At 39.7% G+C, this 20211-nt stretch overlaps 1 protein-coding gene across 2 annotated transcripts in view; it reads left to right on the top strand.

The window, feature by feature from the left end:
* The first annotated feature begins 7096 nt into the window (after nt 1–7096).
* NOC3L (NOC3 like DNA replication regulator) overlaps nt 7097–20211 on the top strand; it is a 55806-nt gene continuing 42691 nt past the window's right edge. For both annotated transcript variants that reach the window (XM_042907509.1, XM_042907510.1), the window contains exons 1-8: nt 7097–7231; nt 7974–8181; nt 11266–11398; nt 12177–12334; nt 12943–12996; nt 14940–15070; nt 16885–17046; nt 17228–17321. In XM_042907509.1, the coding sequence (XP_042763443.1) occupies nt 7223–7231; nt 7974–8181; nt 11266–11398; nt 12177–12334; nt 12943–12996; nt 14940–15070; nt 16885–17046; nt 17228–17321 (949 nt within the window). In that variant the 5' untranslated portion in view covers nt 7097–7222. The remainder of the gene's footprint in view (nt 7232–7973; nt 8182–11265; nt 11399–12176; nt 12335–12942; nt 12997–14939; nt 15071–16884; nt 17047–17227; nt 17322–20211) is intronic.

Genomic DNA, 20211 nt, shown 5'->3' with positions numbered 1-20211 from the left:
AATCAGTGTTTTCTTTTAAAAAAGTTTTTTTTGATGTTTATTTATTTTTGAGAGAGAGAACATGGGGGGCGGGGTGAGGGCAGAGAGAAAGAGAATCTGAAGCAGACTCTGCACTGACAGTAGAGTCCTATGTGGGGCTCGAACCCATGAACAGTGAGATCATGACCTGAGCTGAAGTCAGTCGCTTAACCAACTGAGCCACCCAGGTGCCCCAAGAATCAGCGTTTTCAATTCCTGCCCTAAGTGATTCCAATGTGCAGCTATATTTGAGTCAGTGCCCTATGCAGGATTCTCAACCTAGCTGAATTATATCACCTGGGTAGCTTAAAAAGAGTAAAAAACACCAATGGTTAGGCATCACTCTCAGAGATTTGATTTTATCTGTGTGTGATGGGGTATTGTTAGTTTCCAGAAGCTCCCACATGACTTAAATATGTAGTCAGCTTTGAACACCACCGTAAGACTAGATCTTAAAAGACATTAGAGCTTTCCCCCTGTTCTCTTGGATAACTTGTTCTAGGGGAAGTCAGCTACTATGTCATGAAGACACTCAAGCATCCCTAAGGAGATGTTCACATAGTGAGAAACTGAAGCTTCCTACCAACAGTCAGTAAGGGGCTGAGGCCTTTTGCCAAGAGCCATGTGAGCCATGTTAGAAGTTAATCCTGGAGCTTAAGTAATGTTTTCAGATAAGTGCAGCCTTAACCAAAATCTAGGCTGCAATTTCCAGAACCAGAACCATCCTGCTAAGCACTCGTAAATTCCAAACCCACAGAAACTGTGTGAAATAATAAATGTTTATTGTTTTGAGTTGCCATGTTTTAGGGTAATTTATTAAGCAGAAATAGGTAACTCATATGCCCACTAAAACTATAATTTTATTATATACACATCTTAAGGATGTATACATACATCCTTACATTATGTTTAAAATATAGCTATTTTGGAGCCTGTCCCTTCCACTTACACCCTTCCTCTCCTTCACTTCCCATTTTTGCTACCTCCAGAAGTCACCAATTTCCTTTTTTTTCTGGGCGTTAAAAGGTCCTAAATAGAATATTAAAAAGTCCCTTTTGCCCCTAATGAACCCAAGAAAGAGAGTCCTTAGGGGCAAATCGTTATCTTCTTTCTGGAGTGACAGCTGTAGGAGATACATTTTAGATCATCTAAGACCTCATCATTCTATTCATAGATATCCATTTATTTCACTTATGTATCCATTTGTTCACCCAAGTGCATTTTAATTATAATCAGCAGCATCAACTTGGAAAATGAAGTAGAGCAATCAGAAACATGCCACCTAAACAGGTCTTTTGTGTATGTGGTAAGCCCATGAATGAACTATTTCTAAACTCATAACGAGAGAGAGGACTTGAGCTTTGGTGATAGGTGTAATAGAAAACATTAGAATAAGCAAGAGCACATTCTGGGAGGTGTGAGATCATATACAAGTTACCTCAGATGTGAGTTTCACTTCTATAGTCTTTTCCCTGCTCAGTTATACTTCCCAGCAGCTTTAGACTAGAGGTCTAAAGACAATGTGTCTTTGTTTTACAGAACATTCTTTCATAGAGAGCTCCTAGCAGAGTCTGGTACAGGGAGGGGAGTGAGGAATTGCTGCTGCGAAAGGCACTATCAGAAACTGTACATGACTTTGTGCATGGAATCTACTTCCCCTTCCCTGGAGATTTTGGAAAGCAGTAAATAATGGCTCTGAACAACTAATACAAGAAAGAGGAAATGTTACGTCTTAGAAGTTTATCAACAAAAATCTTAAATAGAAAATAACATACATCAAAACCCTAGGAAAATCCTCTTTAATTTTTTTCCTGTTCTATAATATAGCAGATTATAAAAACAGTTTAAGGCATTTGATCCCTTTTGCCTAAAAAGCACTCCCACTGGTATGACTATTATCTTACTACATTTCCCCATTGGGTGAAATGCAGATTTTACTATATATCTAATTCTCATATTCATAAACTTTAAAATGGAGCTAATATTTATCTCTTAAGATTATGGAAGATAAAATGAAATAACTTAGGGAAATATAAAAAGTGCTTAATAAGTGATAACTGTCTTAGGTTGGAGTCCCAACATTTGACCCTGAGTCAAGGTCTTATAGGTTGAATTGTGTGCCTCCCAAAAAGATGATAAAATCCTAATCCCTGGTAGCTATGGATGTGACCTTATTTGGAAATAGGGGCTTTGCAGATGTAGTCAAATACAGATGAGGTCATTAGAGTGATCCCTTAATCCAATATAAGGGGAAGATGGCCGTGTGAAGACATAGACATAGGGAGAATGCTATGGGAGGATAGAAGCAGAGATTAGAGTTTTCACCCACAAGCTGAAGAATTTCTAGGACTTCTAGCTGTAACCAGAAGCATGGAATAGATTCTCCTTCAGTGCCCTAAAAAGGATCAGACTGTGCCAACACCTTTATTTCTAACTTTCCAGCCTCTAGAACTGTGAGAGAATAGATTTCTGTTATGTCATACAACTTGTGGTACTTTGTTGTGGCAGCCCCAAGAAACTTATACACAAGGATTTGAGTGCAAGTGTTGTTGTTTCTAAGTAGGCTCCGTGCTCAGTGTGGAGCCTAACGCAGCGCTTGAATTCACCACCCTGAGAACAAGAGTTGGATGCTTAACCAACTAAGCCACATAGGCACCCCATCAAGTGGTTTATTTTAAAGAAGAGTTTAGTAACCATTGATAGAGGGATGGGGAAGTGAGACTGGGAAGAGGACAGTGAAAGAGTGGGCTGATGAGTAGGTTAGCTTTGCAAGTGGAGCTCATTCCTTTTGTGGATCTCTGGGAGGCAATGTGGAAGATGCCTCAGAATCATCCTACCTCTGAAGAACGAGGAGGACATTGACATATTGATTAGTATAAATATTGGTGTTATCAGTTTTCGATGGCTGTTATGACAAACTGTCACAACTTTGGTGGTTGAAAACAACAGAAATTTATTTTATTTTAAAGATTTTTTTTTTAAGGTATCTCTACCCAACGTGGGGCCCAAACTCACAATCCCGAGATCAAGAGTTCCATGTTCTACTGACTGAGCAGCCAAGCATTTATAGAAATTCACTCTCTCACAAGTCCAAAGGTCAGATACCATTATCACTGGAATTAAGCTGTCAGCAGGCTGCATTCTCTCTAGAGGAGCTAGGGGAGAATCTGTCCCCTTTCTGGTGGCTGGGGCATTTCTTGACTTGTGGCTACATCACTATAACCTCTGTAGTCACACTGCCTCTTCCTCTTTTGCCTGTGTGAAATCTCCCTCCTCCTATCATATACAGACACATGTGATTCCATTTAGGGCCTACTTGTATAGTGCAGGATAATCTACCCATCTCAAGATCCTTAATTACACCTTTGGCCATATAAGGTAATATTCACAGGTTTCAGGGATTAGGGCCTGATATCTTTGGAGGACATTTTTTAGCCTATCACGATTGTTATATTTATCCTTCAACTTCAATTTGCCACTGGTTGAAGGCTGCTCTCAGGGTATTCCTTAGCACTTCTGGCTTGTTTCGCGGGGGTCGTGAAAGTCTTCAGATGAAAAGTTGCAAGTACTTTTAGAGGACTTTTTTCCTGCATATGTGTAATAAGTGCTGAGAGGATGTTGGTGGGATACCAACGACATCTGCTATTTCTTATTTTATTTTTTGGTATTATTTTGTCTTTTAACAATTTTAACTGCATAATTAATCATTAATTGTAATTAGGGTTATTAACTATTTTAACATAATTTCCTGATGGACCACAATATGAATTGTTTGCATTACCCATGTGACCTTGCTTAGAAAATATTACCCCATCTATCTGAACTTTGTCCTTTCTACAAGGGTCCATTTAAGTACACATTGTTCTGTCATTTCTTCCCAAGCTTTCTGTTCTCTTTTACCATCTACACAATCTCTTCTATTAATCTTTATTTGGTCATGCATATCTTTCTCAACTATACAAATATTTTTCTCAACTACATTTTGACATTGATGAAGGTAGAGGCCATGACATATATATTTTCAAATTCCTGATGCCTGAATTTTGGAGATATACATTTTTATAATGTCACCATTTAGTAATTTCTCATAAGGAAATATGACACATCTACTTTGAGCCTAGTATGTGCTTTTAGTTTCTTCAAGGTCTCTTGTTACATCTTAGATGAATTATCTAAGAACACCAGAAGCCCTATTGTTCCATGTCCATTTAGTGACATTTTTCAAATCAGTCTGTTTATAGAAAATGGCTAAGAAAGCCCTGGCTTGTGTCCCATGATCTCTGGAATATTGGGATTCTAGCTGTGGGTAAATGAATGAAATAGGGAATATTGGATGGCATAGGCACAAGTTAAAAAAAAAAGTAGTTTGGTTTTGAACATGGTGATTTGAAGCTCTATGGTTACTATGTGGAGATGTCCATAAGGAGGTAGCTATAACACTGAAGCTTGGAAGGAGAGGTATGGACTGGACAAATGGTTTGGAAATCTTTTTGCAATATGTAGATGGATGAGATCACATTGAAAAAGCAAGTAGAATGACAAGTAGAAAAGTGGACCAAGAGCAGAACCCTGAGAATCACTTACATTGAAGAGGCATGAGGAAGAAGGAATGGAGGTGGGACGAGAACCTGAGGAAGAGGCTGTTAGAGGAGCAAAGACCATTGACACATTGTGGTGTGAGGAAGGAGAAATATGTAGCATCAAAGGCAGTGCTAAAAACGGTTAAGGGGCACCTGGGTGGCTCAGTCGGTTAAGTGTCAGACTTGCGGTCAGGTCATGATCTCACAGCTTGTGAGTTTAAGCCTCCTGTCGGGCTCTGTGCCGATAGCTCAGAGTCTGGAGCCTGCTTCAGATTCTGTGTCTCCCTCTCTCTCTGCCCCTTCCCTGCTTGTGCTCTCTCAAAAATAAACATCAAAAAAATTTTTTTAAAAAAGGTTAAGAAAAGTAAAAAGAAGTGATATGGTTTATTGCATACTTAAAAAAGAAAAACAATTTGGAGGTTCTTGGTGACCCTAAGGAGAGCAGTTTCAGTGGAATGTTATGGGCAGACCCAGATGGGTTCTTTACAGACTGCTCAAAAGGGCTCACAGGAATCTAAGTACAAACCCTGTAAAACTAGTTTGAGGTAGCCCAGTGACCTCTCTTAGCCCAAGTGTCCAGTAAATCTCTGCAAGATCCAAGAGGATCTAGAACCCAAACTGAGTTCAGCAGTGGGTTGAGCTAATGGTAAATGACATAAACCTGAAGATGACAGAATTGAGAAACCATTAAGATTAAACTAGTAGGAATCATGTAAGCTTCCATTTTCAAGTTTGTGTAAAAATAATAGATTGCTCAAATTCCAGATGGGAGGGATTTAGCTTGGCAACAATTGCTTAAAAATGATCTAGGGATTCAAGTTGATTATAAACTTAAAATGGGTCAAGCATGTGATTTAATTCCTAAAAAAGCTAGCACAGACTTGGGCTGTAATAACAAAGGAGGAAGTGGAGACATCAGAATACTAGATTTTTGGAAGTAAGGACAAGCAGGGAAGGAGGAAAATGAAACTGTAATTAAATTAAAAGGAGATAGTCTGGGGCACCCAGGTGGCTCAGTCAGTTGAGCGTCTAACTCTTGATTTCGGCTCAGGTCACGATCCCAGGATCATACGAGCCCCACATCAGGCTCTGCGGTAGGTGGGGAGCCTGCTTGAAATTCTCTCTCTCCCTCCCCCCAACTTGTGCACTCTAATTCTCTAAAAAAATATATAAATAAAAAAGAGATAAGTCATTAGGAAAAAAAATATGGCAGAGATTTGAATATGTTAATAGGTTGAGGGGAAGAATCTAGTAGAGGGGGAACCGAGAAAGAAGGGGTAATTAGTGATACAGGAGTCTGATAAAGTTGGAAGAAGCTGGTTTTGTACCTAAATGGGGATGCCTCACTTTTGGAGAGACTGGTGGAAAGCTGGAAGGATGGGAGTGATCAGAAGACAAATTGCTATGTTTGGGAAGGAATTCAGGCACTTGGGAAGAGCACAGGCTAATGTTTTCAATTTGCTCGATGAAGTAATACTCCAGTGGGACAGGCTCTGCTGTTTCTGAGAGTGTGTGGGGAAGGAGAGAGCACAACAGGGAAAACTGGTGAACTTGGAAGGGAGGGAAAGAAGAATTCCAGATAGAATGGGATTCTTGGTCTCTGAAGTGAGATCCAGAAATTGGCAGGTTCTTCTGGCTCTTTAGCACCACCATTCACCAGGGAGCTCAGACTTCTGAGCCTCTCCTCGCTTTTCCCACCTGCCTTCGGACTGCGGGGCCCGGACTTTGTTGAGATGTCGCTCATACTTCATTCCTTTAAAAAATAGACTGAAGTGGAATTCTTTAATTTACTCAGGGGGGAAAAAAAAGCCTTTGAGAGACAAACATTCTGAGAAACATATTCTTGCAATACATAAATCTTCCTGTTAGAATTAATGACTGTTGGAATTCAAAAGCAGACAGTAAAATTTACGCAAAGGTAAGAGTTGTAAAATACGGAAATGCAGAGTCTCACCGATATACCTCTTTATCAGACAAGGGGTGAAATGAAGGCAAGAAATGTTTGAAGATAAAGTACCAAGAATTCGAGACTTTTGAGTTCTGGAAGGTCAGGAGACGTCATTCGCCATCCCACAAATACGCCCAGAGGGCCCGTTGAGGGACAGGCATTACCCAAAAGGAATAAGGCTTTTTCGGCGCCCAAGCCTTGACGGAGGAAAACCAATTGCACAAGTATCTATGACAGAAGGATGAGGTAAGCTACGTGATGGTGGCACAACGTGCAGTAAGGTGATTAATAAAAATCAAGCCCTTTCGTTCTGAAGGGTGGAGCCCGACTCCTCCAAGACCGTAAAGGAAATCGGACGAGAGGATAAGAATCACAGACCTTGCGAAGTTCCCCCGGGGCCACCCGCCTTCTGCCAGGGCGTCGCTCAGGGACACTACGCGTTCACGTGCGCTCTCGCCGGCGCGCCACCTCCCCGGCGCCGCGAGAGGGCGCGCGGCTGAAGCTGGGTGCGGAAGTCCTGCCCCCATTTCCGGAGGCGGAGGATGGGGAGGAGTCAGCGGTAGCTTCCGCCTTGCGCAGTGTTCGGGTTTGGGCACGTGTGTTACCTCTTCGGGTTTTGTGGATTACCTTTATTCCCAGTGAAACTGCAGGGCCGGAACTCCCTTCATATTTAAGGATGAAGGCGGTGAGTGTCCTGAGAAGCCAGGTCTCCGCGGTTTAGGGCCCTTTTGGCTGACAATCTCTTCGTGATGTAGTTTTGGCGCGGGTTTTTGTTCTGTTGGGGGCGGTGGCCTAGATTCGGGGCTCACTTCTGGTTCTGTGTGCTGTCCCGGCCCTTAGATCTGGTGCTTCCTTCATTGCCCACTGTGCGCGTGGTTGGCTTCAGGGGGCCGCGATGAGACAGGCACGGAGTCTTGTTTCTGTAGGGTGTCGGACATTAAAGGGTTCTTCGAGACTATCTTTCGAATCCCTTATTTTACGGTTGAGAAACAGGGTTCTGCTCTCAGTGAGTTTATAATGTGTGTTATGGGACTCGACATGAGTCCCATTTTTTTCTCCTAAAGGGTAAGGAGTTAGGAAAGTAAGTGATTTGCCCCGGTTCTTAGAGAAAATGAGGGCTGAGATTTGGATTTCTGAATGAGGGGTTATCAGCAAATGTTGGAATCCAAAGACCCGAATTCTGTTTTTTCCTTTTTAGTTTAGGGTTCTTTGACAAGTCATATAATCTCAGCCTTAGCTTCTTAATCAGTAATTTGAAGGTAACAGCAATCACTCCCTAACTAGGCTTTTGAAGGGGATACATATGTTGGAGAACTTTGCAAAGAGTAAACCGATCTATGAATGTTACTTATTTTAAAGATAACATTTTGCTGTGAGTATGCAATTTAAATTTCTGGGTGTGCAGTACTCCTGTTACTGTTTTCTAGAGAAGAAATAAAAAGCAGATCCCAAGCTTTCGGAAGTTGCTGAAAACTAGTAAAGTGAAACTTGAGAACAAGCTAAAAAATAAGCAATTTAAACAACAAAGCACTCTCAAGAAGTACCGAAAAGAACAGAGGAAACTAAGGCAAGCTGTAAAAGATGCTGTGTCTAAGAAACCGATTCCACTGGAAGACCCAAGGGAAAAACAACCAGGTAATTGTGAAAGCATTCATGTACTGTAGTTTCCATTGAGTTTTTCTTTTTTTTTTTTAATTAAAAAAATTTTGTTTAATGTTGGTTATATATTTTGGGAGAGAGAGAAAGAGAGCACAAATGGGGAAGGGGCAGAGAGCCGAGACAGTCTGAAGCAGGTTCCAGGCTCTGAGCTGTCAGCACAGAGCTGGTTGGGGGCCCAAACCTACTAGCTGTGAGATCTTGACCTGAGCCAAAGTCGGATGCTCAACTGACCGAACCATTCAGGCACCCCACTATTGATTTTTTCTAAAATGTTCTTCATAGAGGCACCTGGGTGGCTCGGTTGGTTAGGCGACCGACTATGGCTCAGGTCATGATCTCGCAGTTTGTAGGTTCAAGCCCCGCGTCGGGCTCTGTGCTGACAGCTCAGAGCCTGGAGCCTGCTTCGGATTCTGTGTCTCCCCCTTTGTCTACCCCTCCCCTGCTCACTCTCTGTCTCTCTCTGTGTTTCAATAATAAATGAACATTAAAAAAAACAAAAACAAAATGTTTTTCATGAAACAACATTGCTTTCTAGTAATCGCTGTTGTTTTCAGATCTTCCTAAGAGTAGGTAAGGATAGTGGTCCTACATGCTTTATCAGTCCATTTGAGAAAGTGTTTCAATATAGTATTCATTGTGAGAAGGAGATAGTCTCCGCTTTTAGTTTGTTTAGAAAGGAGATCAAGAAGACTTGGGGAAAACAAGCAGATTAGCTGTGTAAATAAATGTTGGGGAGTGTGCCAGTGCTGCCACTTTCCCATTCACTGGCAGTTAGCTAAGGTAAGAACATAGCTTTCTCTGGAGCATTCTTCACAGTGTTGCCAAAGTTCACTTAGTTTTCTAAACTTCTGACTTTCTTTTCATTTGGAAACTTGGAGTGAAATTGAGCTGTAACTGACAGGGTTATTCTTTTGTAAAATTATCCAAGAACTGCAAGTACTCAAAACAGGTAAGGAACATGGCCATTTTGAGTCAGACCAGTTGTTCTACAATGTTACTGGTACTTTCAGGGTATTCATATTTGAGTGTATCCGACTAGTCAGTCTTCCCATGTACATCTACATCTCATTCTCTTAATCCTGACCTATTTAGTTTGATCTTTTGGCTACATATTATTGTGATGTATAAAAGGTCATTGGGCTGGAAGTCAGGAAACTTGGGTTTCTCTCTCTCTCTTTTTTTTTAATGATTTTATTTTTAAGTAATCTCTATACCCAACGTAGGGCTTGAACTCAAAACCCCAAAATCAAGAGTCACATGCTCCCCTGACTGAGCCAGCCAGGTGCCCCTTGGGTTTTCTTAATTTTGTTACTAGGAAAGTGGCCTAAGTTAGTCACTTAATCTCTAGGTACTTCATCTGTTTAAAAAAAAAAAAAAAAAAAAAAAAAGCAATGGTTGAGTTAGATGCTTTTTAGGATCTCTTCTATAAATTTCAGTAGAATTTTAAAAATGTGTTAATAATTACATATAAAAAGCAAAATATTCATTTTTACATGTTGAGCATCTAAATGAAGTCTGTCAGGCAGTTGGGTATAAGAGTATAAGGTTCATGTGAAATATCTGGGCTAGAGAGAATAGCTTTGGCAATTATCTGCATATAGATGGTAATTGAAGACTTAGACTTGGGTAAAATCACTGTGAAGACTGTGTAGACTGAGAATAAGAAAACCAAGAAAGAATTTTAAGGAACCCCAGCATTTAAGAAATGGGTGGAGGGGAGGGGTGCCTGCGTGGCTCAGTTGGTTATGCATCTGCTCAGGTCATGATGTCATGGTTCGGGAGTTGGAGCCTCCTGTCTGGCTCTGTGCTGACAGCTCGGAGCCTAGAGCCTGCTTCAGATTGTGTGTCTCCCTCTCTCTTTGCCCCTCCCCCGCTCACACTCCATCTCTCTCTCTCAAAAATAAATAAACATTAAAAAAAAAAAAAAGAAATGGGTGGAGGAATATGTAATGAGATTTGAGGAGGAGCCAGAGAATTAGGAAGAAAACCAGAACTGTATAGTGTCTTAGAAATCAGAAGAAGAGTGTTTCAAGAAAGAAGGAAGGTCTTTATGTCCAACATGAAATACTCTACAAAATAGTTAATGTTGAAAAACAAGGTGAAAAGTAATGTGTATTGATGTTTTCACTTAATTGTAATTATAGGCTATCACCACATGTATGAGATGCTTATACCATTTGAATAAAAAGGAGAAAAGTATATATTTATAAACTCATATTCACTATCACAGAATAAGATTTTAAGAAAATAAGTGGATTTTCCTTTGACCAATAGTCTTCCTGTTAGGAATCAACCTATGATTATATTTGAAAAAAATTGCCAAGAATATATTTCCAAGCATGCTCATTGCAACATTATTAGTAACAGCAAACAAAGAAATAAAAATGCCCCCATGATCAAAAATTGAAAATAAAATGTTCTCCCACAGGGAATTGTTAAATGACGTAGATGTTGTTTACCTATGGTGAAATACTATACAGGTGTTAAGACAGACAGTTTTATCTGTATGATCCACATAATCTATGTAACGAAGTAAAATTGACAAATTGCCCACTGGAGCATGACTTCACCCATCTTAAAATGCTGATATAAAGAAGTTAACAGATTAGAGAATTTGAAGGGCTAAGGGGGAGAGGGCTTCAATGACAGAATAAGGCAGGAGAAAACAAGAAGGTGTGGGATGTGGCCTGTGGAGGAGGTGACTGAAGTGGAATGGAAATGAAAGTCATTGGGAATCAGAAGGAGGGAAACGGCTAAATCACTGGTTCTCCCATGCTCTGAAAGACATTGCAGAATGTGTGGAGGCATTTTAATTTTTGGTTATTACAGTGACCTGGGAAGGCTCCTGGCATTTAGATTTCAGGGATTGGAGATGCTAGGATTTTGCCTAGCTCAGGACTGTAAAACAAAGAACTGTCCTGCCCACTGTGTCATTAGTGCTTCCATTTAGAAACACTGGGCAAAGGTACTAGAAAAGCCTAAACTTTTCCTCTTGTTGACACAAAAACACAGAGTTCTGTGCTTCTAATAGTTGTTTCTGATTTTGTTGTATTGGAACAGGTAAAAGGATTGAGAGGGAAGAGGAGGAAGAAGAGGAAGCCCTTCCTTTAGATATGATGGATGAAGATGACTTACAGTTAATGAGAGACTTAGGACAAAGAGCATCTTTTCTAACAAGAGATCTTTCTTCTAGGTAATACTTCATTTAGATTATAATCATTCATGTCCTTTTAGTGTTAAAAACTTGGTTCTGGATTTTACGTAGGTGTTTAGTACAAGATGTTCAGCTCAGAACACAGTATTTGCAAAAAGTAAACCTTGTGACTTGGTTTATTTCCTAAATTAAGGAAGTTCATGAATAAAACAAACTGGCCTTATTTAGTGTATATCTTTATTTCTTTTTAGTCTGGATAGTGAAGTAGAGTGCACTGGGGAAGAATGCAGCTCTGTGTTTGGGGAATTGGCAGAACAGTCCTGAGTTCTTAATCCTTGTTGCCCTGTTAGGTAGGTATTATTCCCATTTACAGAGGAAACTGATGCTTCCTGCAATCATAAGCAGTGGATCTGAAATTTAAACTTAGATCTTTCTAACTCTTCTAAGTCCATGTTATGGTCTGAAGGTTTTTGGGAAAGTAAAATAGCACGATACCACCCTTGGCTCTGTGGAATAGTCTTCAAAAAGAATCTGCTGTAACCCACTCGTTGGCATCTGAAGGGAAAATTAGATCCAGTCATAGTTTGAGTCTCTGTGGTACGGTACTATACTATACAATAGTACTATGCTATACAATACAGTACTATATAATTCATTTATTCATTTTCTATTTGAGTGCCTGCTGTGTGCCTGGTCTAGGTGCTAATATCTGTATACCTATTGGAGGTTTGGCTAGTAGTGTATTTTTCTGTACTTCTCTACTGGTCTCTAGGTTCCATTTGTACATTAAAGCTGGAATTTTCTTTTTTCCCTGCAGTGAACCTGTTCATGTCAAGAAACGAAAGCATGAGCGTATTATAGAAAAATATGAAAAAATACCAAGAACTCTGCAAACTGCACCGGAGAAGGAACTGATTCACTTGCTTCCTATCAAGGATAAAAGTGGTATAATCCCACAGACCAGGGAGAAGCCAGGTGAATCTGATTAGCCAGTAGATTAGTAAAAATTATAGCTCCTTACTAATATTAACACATTTTTTTTTTCTACTCAAGACTTAATTTTCTTTTTACTTTCACCCATACCTACAAAATAGGGGTAGCTGCAATTAGTCACAGAGCAAGCTTGAGGATTTTGGCCAGAAATACAGATGATTATCTCAGATGATGTCTGTTGTACCATGAGTATAGCTGAAGCTACTATATTGAGGTGATTTTCTTTTCAGAGTTTTTTTCACCAAATACTATTGTTTCTAAAATTAGAGCACATAATAGTCATCCTTTTTTAGGCTTTTTTTTTTTTACCTGTATCTTTTTTTTCTTATGAAATAAAACATAGGAAAGTCTAGAAATCAAAGTTGTAAAGTCATGTGGTTAATCACAAAAACACGCCCATATAACTACCATCCAGGCAAGAAATAAATGCTGCCAGCACCCAGAAACTTTCTTTGTGCTCCCCTAAATCACTAGTTGTTCCCTCCTCACGAAAGTAACTACTTTCCAGAGTTTTATGGTAATCTCTTTCCTTTGTAGTTTTATCGCTGAAGTAAATTGTCACATTTTTAATGCACGTATTTTCCATGTAGTTACTGACAATAACCAAGATGAAGAGGATGAAGAAGAGTTGGAACTTGAGGAAGGTAATGATGTGTCTTTATAATTACTAAATTGTTAATTGAGAATTACAGTTTTTTGCTTAATAGTAAATATGACTCAATTTTAGAAAAAGTCTGGAACTGTGCATTTTAGAGTACTGGTCATTTCAAAGTCATTTTGAGCATTTTCCCACTTGTTGAAAGTCTCACCTTGTGGAATTTGATTCTTTGTTGCTCTTTATTGTGGAAAATTTTATGCAGTTATGTTTGTAATGTCTGGGCATGCATGAAGAGTCTCTTAAGTGATTACTGTTTGAATCCTTTTTAATTTCAAGTGAAAGACCTGCCTATAAATAATTATGAACTTTTAGCTTTAAATTAAAAATGATTCTGTGGTATGAAACCATTTCACTTCTTTATTAGAGCAATTATCCTTATATATGTCGGCTTTAGACCTTTGAATGTGGGTTTCTAACAGCTAAGACCATTGCAATCAAAGTTAAACTGAAGGAACATATATTATTGTTTGAAATTCTCTGTTTAGAATTTGTGATAGAACAAGTTGGTTAAATTTTACCTTTGCTTAGCAAACCTCACGTATAGTGTAAAGGAGATAACAGGTCAACTGTTTAACTGTTTTCAGTCACTCTTCCTAGGGTTACAGATTATGCTTGTGTGTTTGTTCAATCTAGTTCCCTAGGAATTTCTTTTCTAAAAGTGGACATATTTTCTGTAGTGCAGAGGACTGTATAGAGTTGAAAACAAGGCTGTACTTTTCTAAATTTTATTTTTTTTAATTAATATTTTCTTTAGAGAGAGTACAAGCATGGGAGAGGGACAGAGGGAGAGAGAAAGAGAGTCTTAAGCAGGCTCCATGCTCAGTGCAGAGTGCAACATGGGGCTCGATCCCATGACCCTGGAATCATGACCTGAGCTGAAATCAAGAGTTGGATGCCCAACTGACTGAGCCACCCAGGCGCCCTTCTGTACTTTTTTGAAAACTAAATCAGATTTCTTTTTCCTTCAATTAATAGGAATTATGCATAGTAGTTAAGAATATAGGCTCTCACGGGGCGCCTGGGTGGCTCAGTCAGTTAGGGTCTGACTTCAGTCCAGGTCACGATCTCACGGCTCTGGGCTGACAGCCTGGAGCCTGCTTCATATTCTGTGTCTCCATCTCTCTCTCTCTCTCTCTCTCTCTTTCTTTCTCTTCCCCCCTCCCCCCACTCACTCATGCTCTATCTCTCCTTCAAAAAAAAAATGGGGCAGTTGGGTGGCTCTGTTGGTTGAGCATCCGATTTTGGCTCAGGTCATGATCTCACGATTCATGGGTTCGAGCCCTGCATCAGGCTTTGTGCTGACAGCTCAGAGCCTGGAGCCTTCCTTCTTCAGATTCTGTGTCTCCCTCTCTCTCTGCCCCTCCCCTGATCATACTCTCTCTCTCAAAAATAAATAAACATAAAAAAAATAATAAATTAAAAAAAAAAGAATATGGGCTCTCTAGTCAGACCACCGGGTTTGAATTCCATTTCTGCCAGGTTTATGAGTATAAGCAAATTACTGTCCCTTTGCCTCATTTTCTGTGTACAGAATGGGTATGATGATTGCACCTGCCTCATAAACTTTTTTTAAAGTTTATTTATTTATTTTGAGAGAGAGCATATGTGGATAAGGGGCAGAGAGAGAGGGAGAGAGAGTTCCAGGCAGTCTCTGCAGTGCAGAGCCAGACACGAGGCTCAGACTCACAAACCATGAGATAATGACCTGAGCCGAAACCAAGAGTTGGTTGCTTAACTGACTGAGCCGCCCAGGCGCCCCGCCTCATAGTATTTTTGAGAGGATATGTAGTAATCTTGGCCCATGGCAAGTGTCCAATAAAAGGTATCGTTATTATTGTGTATTACTATAAGAAAATTACTTTGTTGATGAACTTTCTTGGGTACTTGTAAATAAAGAAATGTTTAAGAGGGAAGCCTAATTTGTTTCAGAGATCATTGAAGATCCCATTCGAGAACTGACATTAGAAGAACATTTAATTGAGAGAAGGAAGAAACTACAGGAGAAGAAAATGCATATTGCAGCCTTGGCGTCTGCCATATTATCAGACCCAGAAAGTAATGTAAGTAGTGTTCATTTCTTTGGGCTTTTCGTGTTAGATATGTTGTAAATATCCAATATCTTAAGATCCCTTTATTACCTGTAAGCACACACAAGAAGGGAAAGCATTAAAACACCGTGACTACTGTGGTGCCTGCTTGGCTCAGTCAGTTAAGCATCCGACTTTGGCTCAGGACATGATCTCACGGTCTGTGCCGACAGCTCAGAGCCTGGAGCCTGCTTCAGATTCTGTGTTTCCCTCTCTTTCTGCCCCTGCCTCGCTCATGATTTGTCTCATTGTCTGTCTCTCTCAAAAATAAACATAAAAACAAGAAACACCACGGGGACTGAGGTGTAGAATAAGAGTAGGCAGAACTTTAGACTAATCCTACATCTGAACCTAATTTTTTCTGTAATCTTAGAAAAGCCACAAACTCTCTGAGTCTTATTTTCCTCCTCTCTAAATGAAGATACGGGGCTTGATATTGTAACTCTTAAAGTGGTACGTGTAAAAATTAATTGGATGAGGGAGAAGGAACCTACTTGCAAATTTGTTTGACTGATTGGTAGAACTTGTAATAAGGAACATGCCTCACAAAAGTCAGGGAGATTAGTTCAGGAGTACTTGAAGTGGAAAATATTTTAGGTGAAATAGACCAGAGAGTTACAATGAATTATCAGTGGGCCATGGGAACAGTGGTGACGATGGTCATAGTTATAACATATGGACTCAAGAAACCTTGAGTACTGTTAGACTTTGGGTAAATCCTTTTACCCAAGACTCGTTTTCTTCATCTCTAAAAAGAAGATGGTACCTATTTTAAAACTTTGTTGTGAGGATGAAATAATCAAATATACATGAAGTCATGTAAAGTGGTACTATTATTCTTGTTATATTGGAGTCCCCAGCATCCTACTGTGAATTTGTTTATTGAACAATAAAGTAGATTATTTCCATTTGTAGCAAAAAATCTTCCATCTGGTTACATTTTGGAGTAGTACTTGTTTTTCTTTAAAAAAGTTGGGGGAAGACCTGGAGCAGAAATGGGGATGGAAATTTGGAATTTTTCTCACCTGCATGCTCTCATTTCATCATTATAAAACCATAAAGACAAGAACTGTTGATCTTATTTTACAGCTGAAAAATTGCATCTTAAAAAATTCAAGTGATTTGTTACAATTTTAAGAGGCGCTGGATTGGAACCTGGGTCTTCCAGGTCTGGAGCCCCACGCTCACACAAGTTAGGGATAGCAAATAGGTAGTAGCATATGTATCCTACTCCCTGCTGTGGCAGTCATTGCTAACCAAACAATGCTGCTTGTCAAGGTATCCAGCAGGCAATAGTAGTTTAGCAAAGCAAGCACATTCATTGAAACCAAGTCTTTACTTCTGTATTACTTCATACAAATGATTTTTGAAAGGGTCTTGTTGAAGCTGAAGTTAATGTGGACACATTATCTTTAATTCCTGATTAATTTGTGTAGATGTGATTAATATATTTGGTGTGTAACATTTTAATTTATTTCAAAAAGTGTTTTTAGGGAAACAGGACATATGCTTTAAGAAAACCCAATGAAAGAATTTCAAAGAATAGGTAAATTAATAAATATAAACCGTTTTTTAAGTCTATCTCTTCTAACTACTTAACAAAAGTATGGTTAGCTTTAGTGATTTATCTTTTGGTAATGTGAACAGTATCTGGAGTTTTGTATGGCTTGACTAGACCCCGTGAGTCATTGTGTGGATTCCACTTGTGCCATATGTGAGGCTGTTGTCTTTTGTTCATAATTGTTTTGCTATGGTTACTCTGACCTTATAAGTTATTTCTTTAACAGATTAAAAAATTGAAAGAATTACGTTCCATGCTGATGGAACAGGATCCTGATGTGGCTGTTACTGTTCGAAAATTGGTGATAGTTTCCCTGATGGAGTTATTTAAAGATATTACTCCTTCATATAAAATACGACCCCTCACAGAGGCAGAGAAATCTACCAAGGTAATGCTGGATACAATTACTGCACAAAATAAGCTGGACATTTTGGGGAGCTGGAGATGGGAGAAATTGTTTGTTTTGTTTTTATAGGACTGGGTACATACCAGGCATTCACGTTTTGTGCTAACTTAAGGATTTTAATATCTTGATTTTAAAAAATGATTGGTCTTTTTGGTCTTTTCAGATTCGCAAAGAAACCCAAAAGTTAAGAGAATTTGAAGAAGGCCTGGTTAGCCAATATAAATTTTATTTGGAAAATCTGGAGCAAATGATTAAAGGTATGTTAATTTTATTTTTTAATTTTTAAAATTACATTCCAGTTAGCATATAGTGCAACAGCGATTTCAGGAGTAGATTCCTTAATGCCCCTTACCCATTTAGCCCATCCCGCCTCCCACAACCCCTCCAGTAACCCTCAGTTCTCCATATTTATAAGTCTCTTCTGTTTTGTCCCTCTCCCTGTTTTTATGTCATTTTTGTTTCCCTTATGTTCATCTGTTTTGTCTCTTAAAGTCCTCGTATGAGTGAAGTCATATGATTTTTGTCTAATTTCACTTAGCATAATACCCTCCAGTGCCATCCACGTAGTTGCAAATGGCAAGATTTCATTCTTTTTGATTGCCGAGTAGTACTCCATTGTGTGGATGGATGGATAGATAGATAGATAGATAGATATGCCACATCTTCTTTATCCATTCATCCATCAACGGACATTTGGGCTCTTTCCATACTTTGGCTATTGTTGATAGTGCTGCTATAAACATGGGGGTGCATGTGTCCCTTCAAAACAGCCCACCTGCATCCCTTGGATAGATGCCTAGTAGTGCAGTTGCTGGGTCATAGGGTAGTTCTATTTTTAGTTTTTTGAGGAACCTCCATACTGTTTTCCAGAGTGGCTGCACCAGCTTGCATTCCCAAAACATATTTTTAAAGTATGTAACATACTAAGCTTTGTTCAGGAAGGTGAGTTCTATATTCTGTGCTCTGTGGTGAGAGTCACTATAGTGTATTGTCAAGAGCGGAGTCTAGAGTCTGATTTCTTGGGTTCAAATCCAGGCTCACCACTTGTTACCCATGTCATGGGCAGATCACTTAATCTCTCTGTGCTTCTGTTTTTCTGTTTATAAAATGGGAATAATAGTACTTCATAGGGTTGTTGTGAGAAGTAATTTATTACTAAAAGGTGTTTCGAGCTGTGCCTGGCCTGTAAAGGCACTGTATTTGATCAGCTATTAGCGTTATTGTTGCTGCAGTCCTTTCCCTAGTGTTACAGGTTTTTTTGAATTTGCGAATGGTTGGAATTTATTCTGCTGGCTTTATTTGGAGAGGGTAGTTAGGGGAGAAGGGTGACTTGGAAGTGGATGAAATTAGTGCCTTGAAAATGGACTTAGAGGTCAGTCATGATGATAAACTCTTCCCTCAAACCCTTATTCTCTTTCTCTTCAGAAAAGGAAGGGCATAGGAAAAATTGGAGCATGAATGGAGAAGGAATTCAGTTGCCTAGGCCAGGTGCTTTCACTTGACTCATTTGGGCTCCTTCGCTCAGTGCTGGGCCTACAGATCACCCCGATGCTGTCTCAGCTGGAATGGGACTACTGAATCCTGTTGGCCCAGTAAGGGCAGGAGGGAGTATAGTGGAAGTAGGGGTGGGTGCCATAGATGTTGGTTTTATGCTCTGGCAGCCCAGCTGGAGCCTACTTAATAGCAAATATTGTAAGGCCTGGGAACTTTATGTAGACCAGCATTGTCCAGTGGAAATGAGACACCTATGTCATTTAAAAAAATGTGTAACCACACTTAAAAATAAAAGCAGTATGTAACCACACTAAAAAAAAAAAAAAAAAAAAAAGTAATAAGCTATACTATGTGTATATACAAATTATTTGAACGTGTAATCAATTCAAAAAATTATTTTGTGAAGATTATTTGAGAGAGAGCACATGTACGCATGAGTGGGAGAGGGGCAGAGAGAAGGTGAGAGAGAGAATCCCAAGGTGCTGATAGGTGCTGTCAGCACAGAGGGTCTCGAACTCATGAACTGTGAGATCATGACCTGAGCCAAAACCAAGAGTTGGTTGCTTAACTGACTAAGCCACTCAGGCGTCCCAACATGTAATAAATTTAAAAAATCAGTAAGGTATCTTAATTCTTTTTTTGGAACTAAGTTCAAAATCTGGTGCATATCTCACACAGCACATCTGAATTTGGACTGGCCACATTTCACGTACTCAATTGTCAAATGTGGCTAGTGGCCTCTGTATTGCATCATGCAGGTCTGGGCCTTTTCTGAGTAGCTTGAACCATTATGAAGTCCTGTTTTTTTATAAATTTTTTTTTTCAACGTTTTTTATTTATTTTTGGGACAGAGAGAGACAGAGCATGAACGGGGGAGGGGCAGAGAGAGAGGGAGACACAGAATCAGAAACAGGCTCCAGGCTCCGAGCCATCAGCCCAGAGCCCGACGCGGGGCTCGAACTCACGGACCGCGAGATCGTGACCTGGCTGAAGTCGGACGCTTAACCGACTGCGCCACCCAGGCGCCCCGAAGTCCTGTTTTTTAAAAAATTTATTTATTTTTGAGAGAGAGAGCGAGCACAACTAGGGGAGGGACAGAGAGAGAGGGAGACACAGAATCCAAAGCAGGCTCGGGGCTCCAGGCTCTGAGCAGTTAACACAGGGCCCGATGTAAGGCTTGAACCCATGAACTACGAGATCCTGAACTGAGCTGAAGTCGGACACTCAACTGACTGAGCCACCCAGGCGCCCCTATGAAGTCATCTTTTTATGTTAAAAAAAACCATGGTAAAATAGGTATAAAATTTATCATTGTAACTATTTTTAAAATGTATTGTGTGGTGGCATTAAGTAAATCCACAGTGTTGTACAGCCATCACCACTATCCATCTCCACAACTTTTCCATCTTCCCCAACTGAAATTTTGTAACTATTAAATGTTAACTACCCATGTCCTCTTGCCTCCAGCCTGTGGCAGCCACCATTCTACTTCCTAATTTGAATTTAATGTGGATTTGACTTCTCTAGGAACCTCATAAATGAAATTATACAGTATTTGCCCTTTTGTGACGGGCTTATTTCACTTAGCATAATGTCTTCAAGATTTTTGTAGCATATGTCAAAATTTCCTCTCTTTTTAAGACTGAATAATAT

The sequence above is a fragment of the Panthera leo genome, chromosome D2 (genome assembly GCF_018350215.1).
Source record: "Panthera leo isolate Ple1 chromosome D2, P.leo_Ple1_pat1.1, whole genome shotgun sequence".
NCBI lineage: Eukaryota > Metazoa > Chordata > Mammalia > Carnivora > Felidae > Panthera > Panthera leo.
Note: the sequence above shows the minus strand (reverse complement) of the source record. Positions and strands in the feature narration are given on the sequence as shown.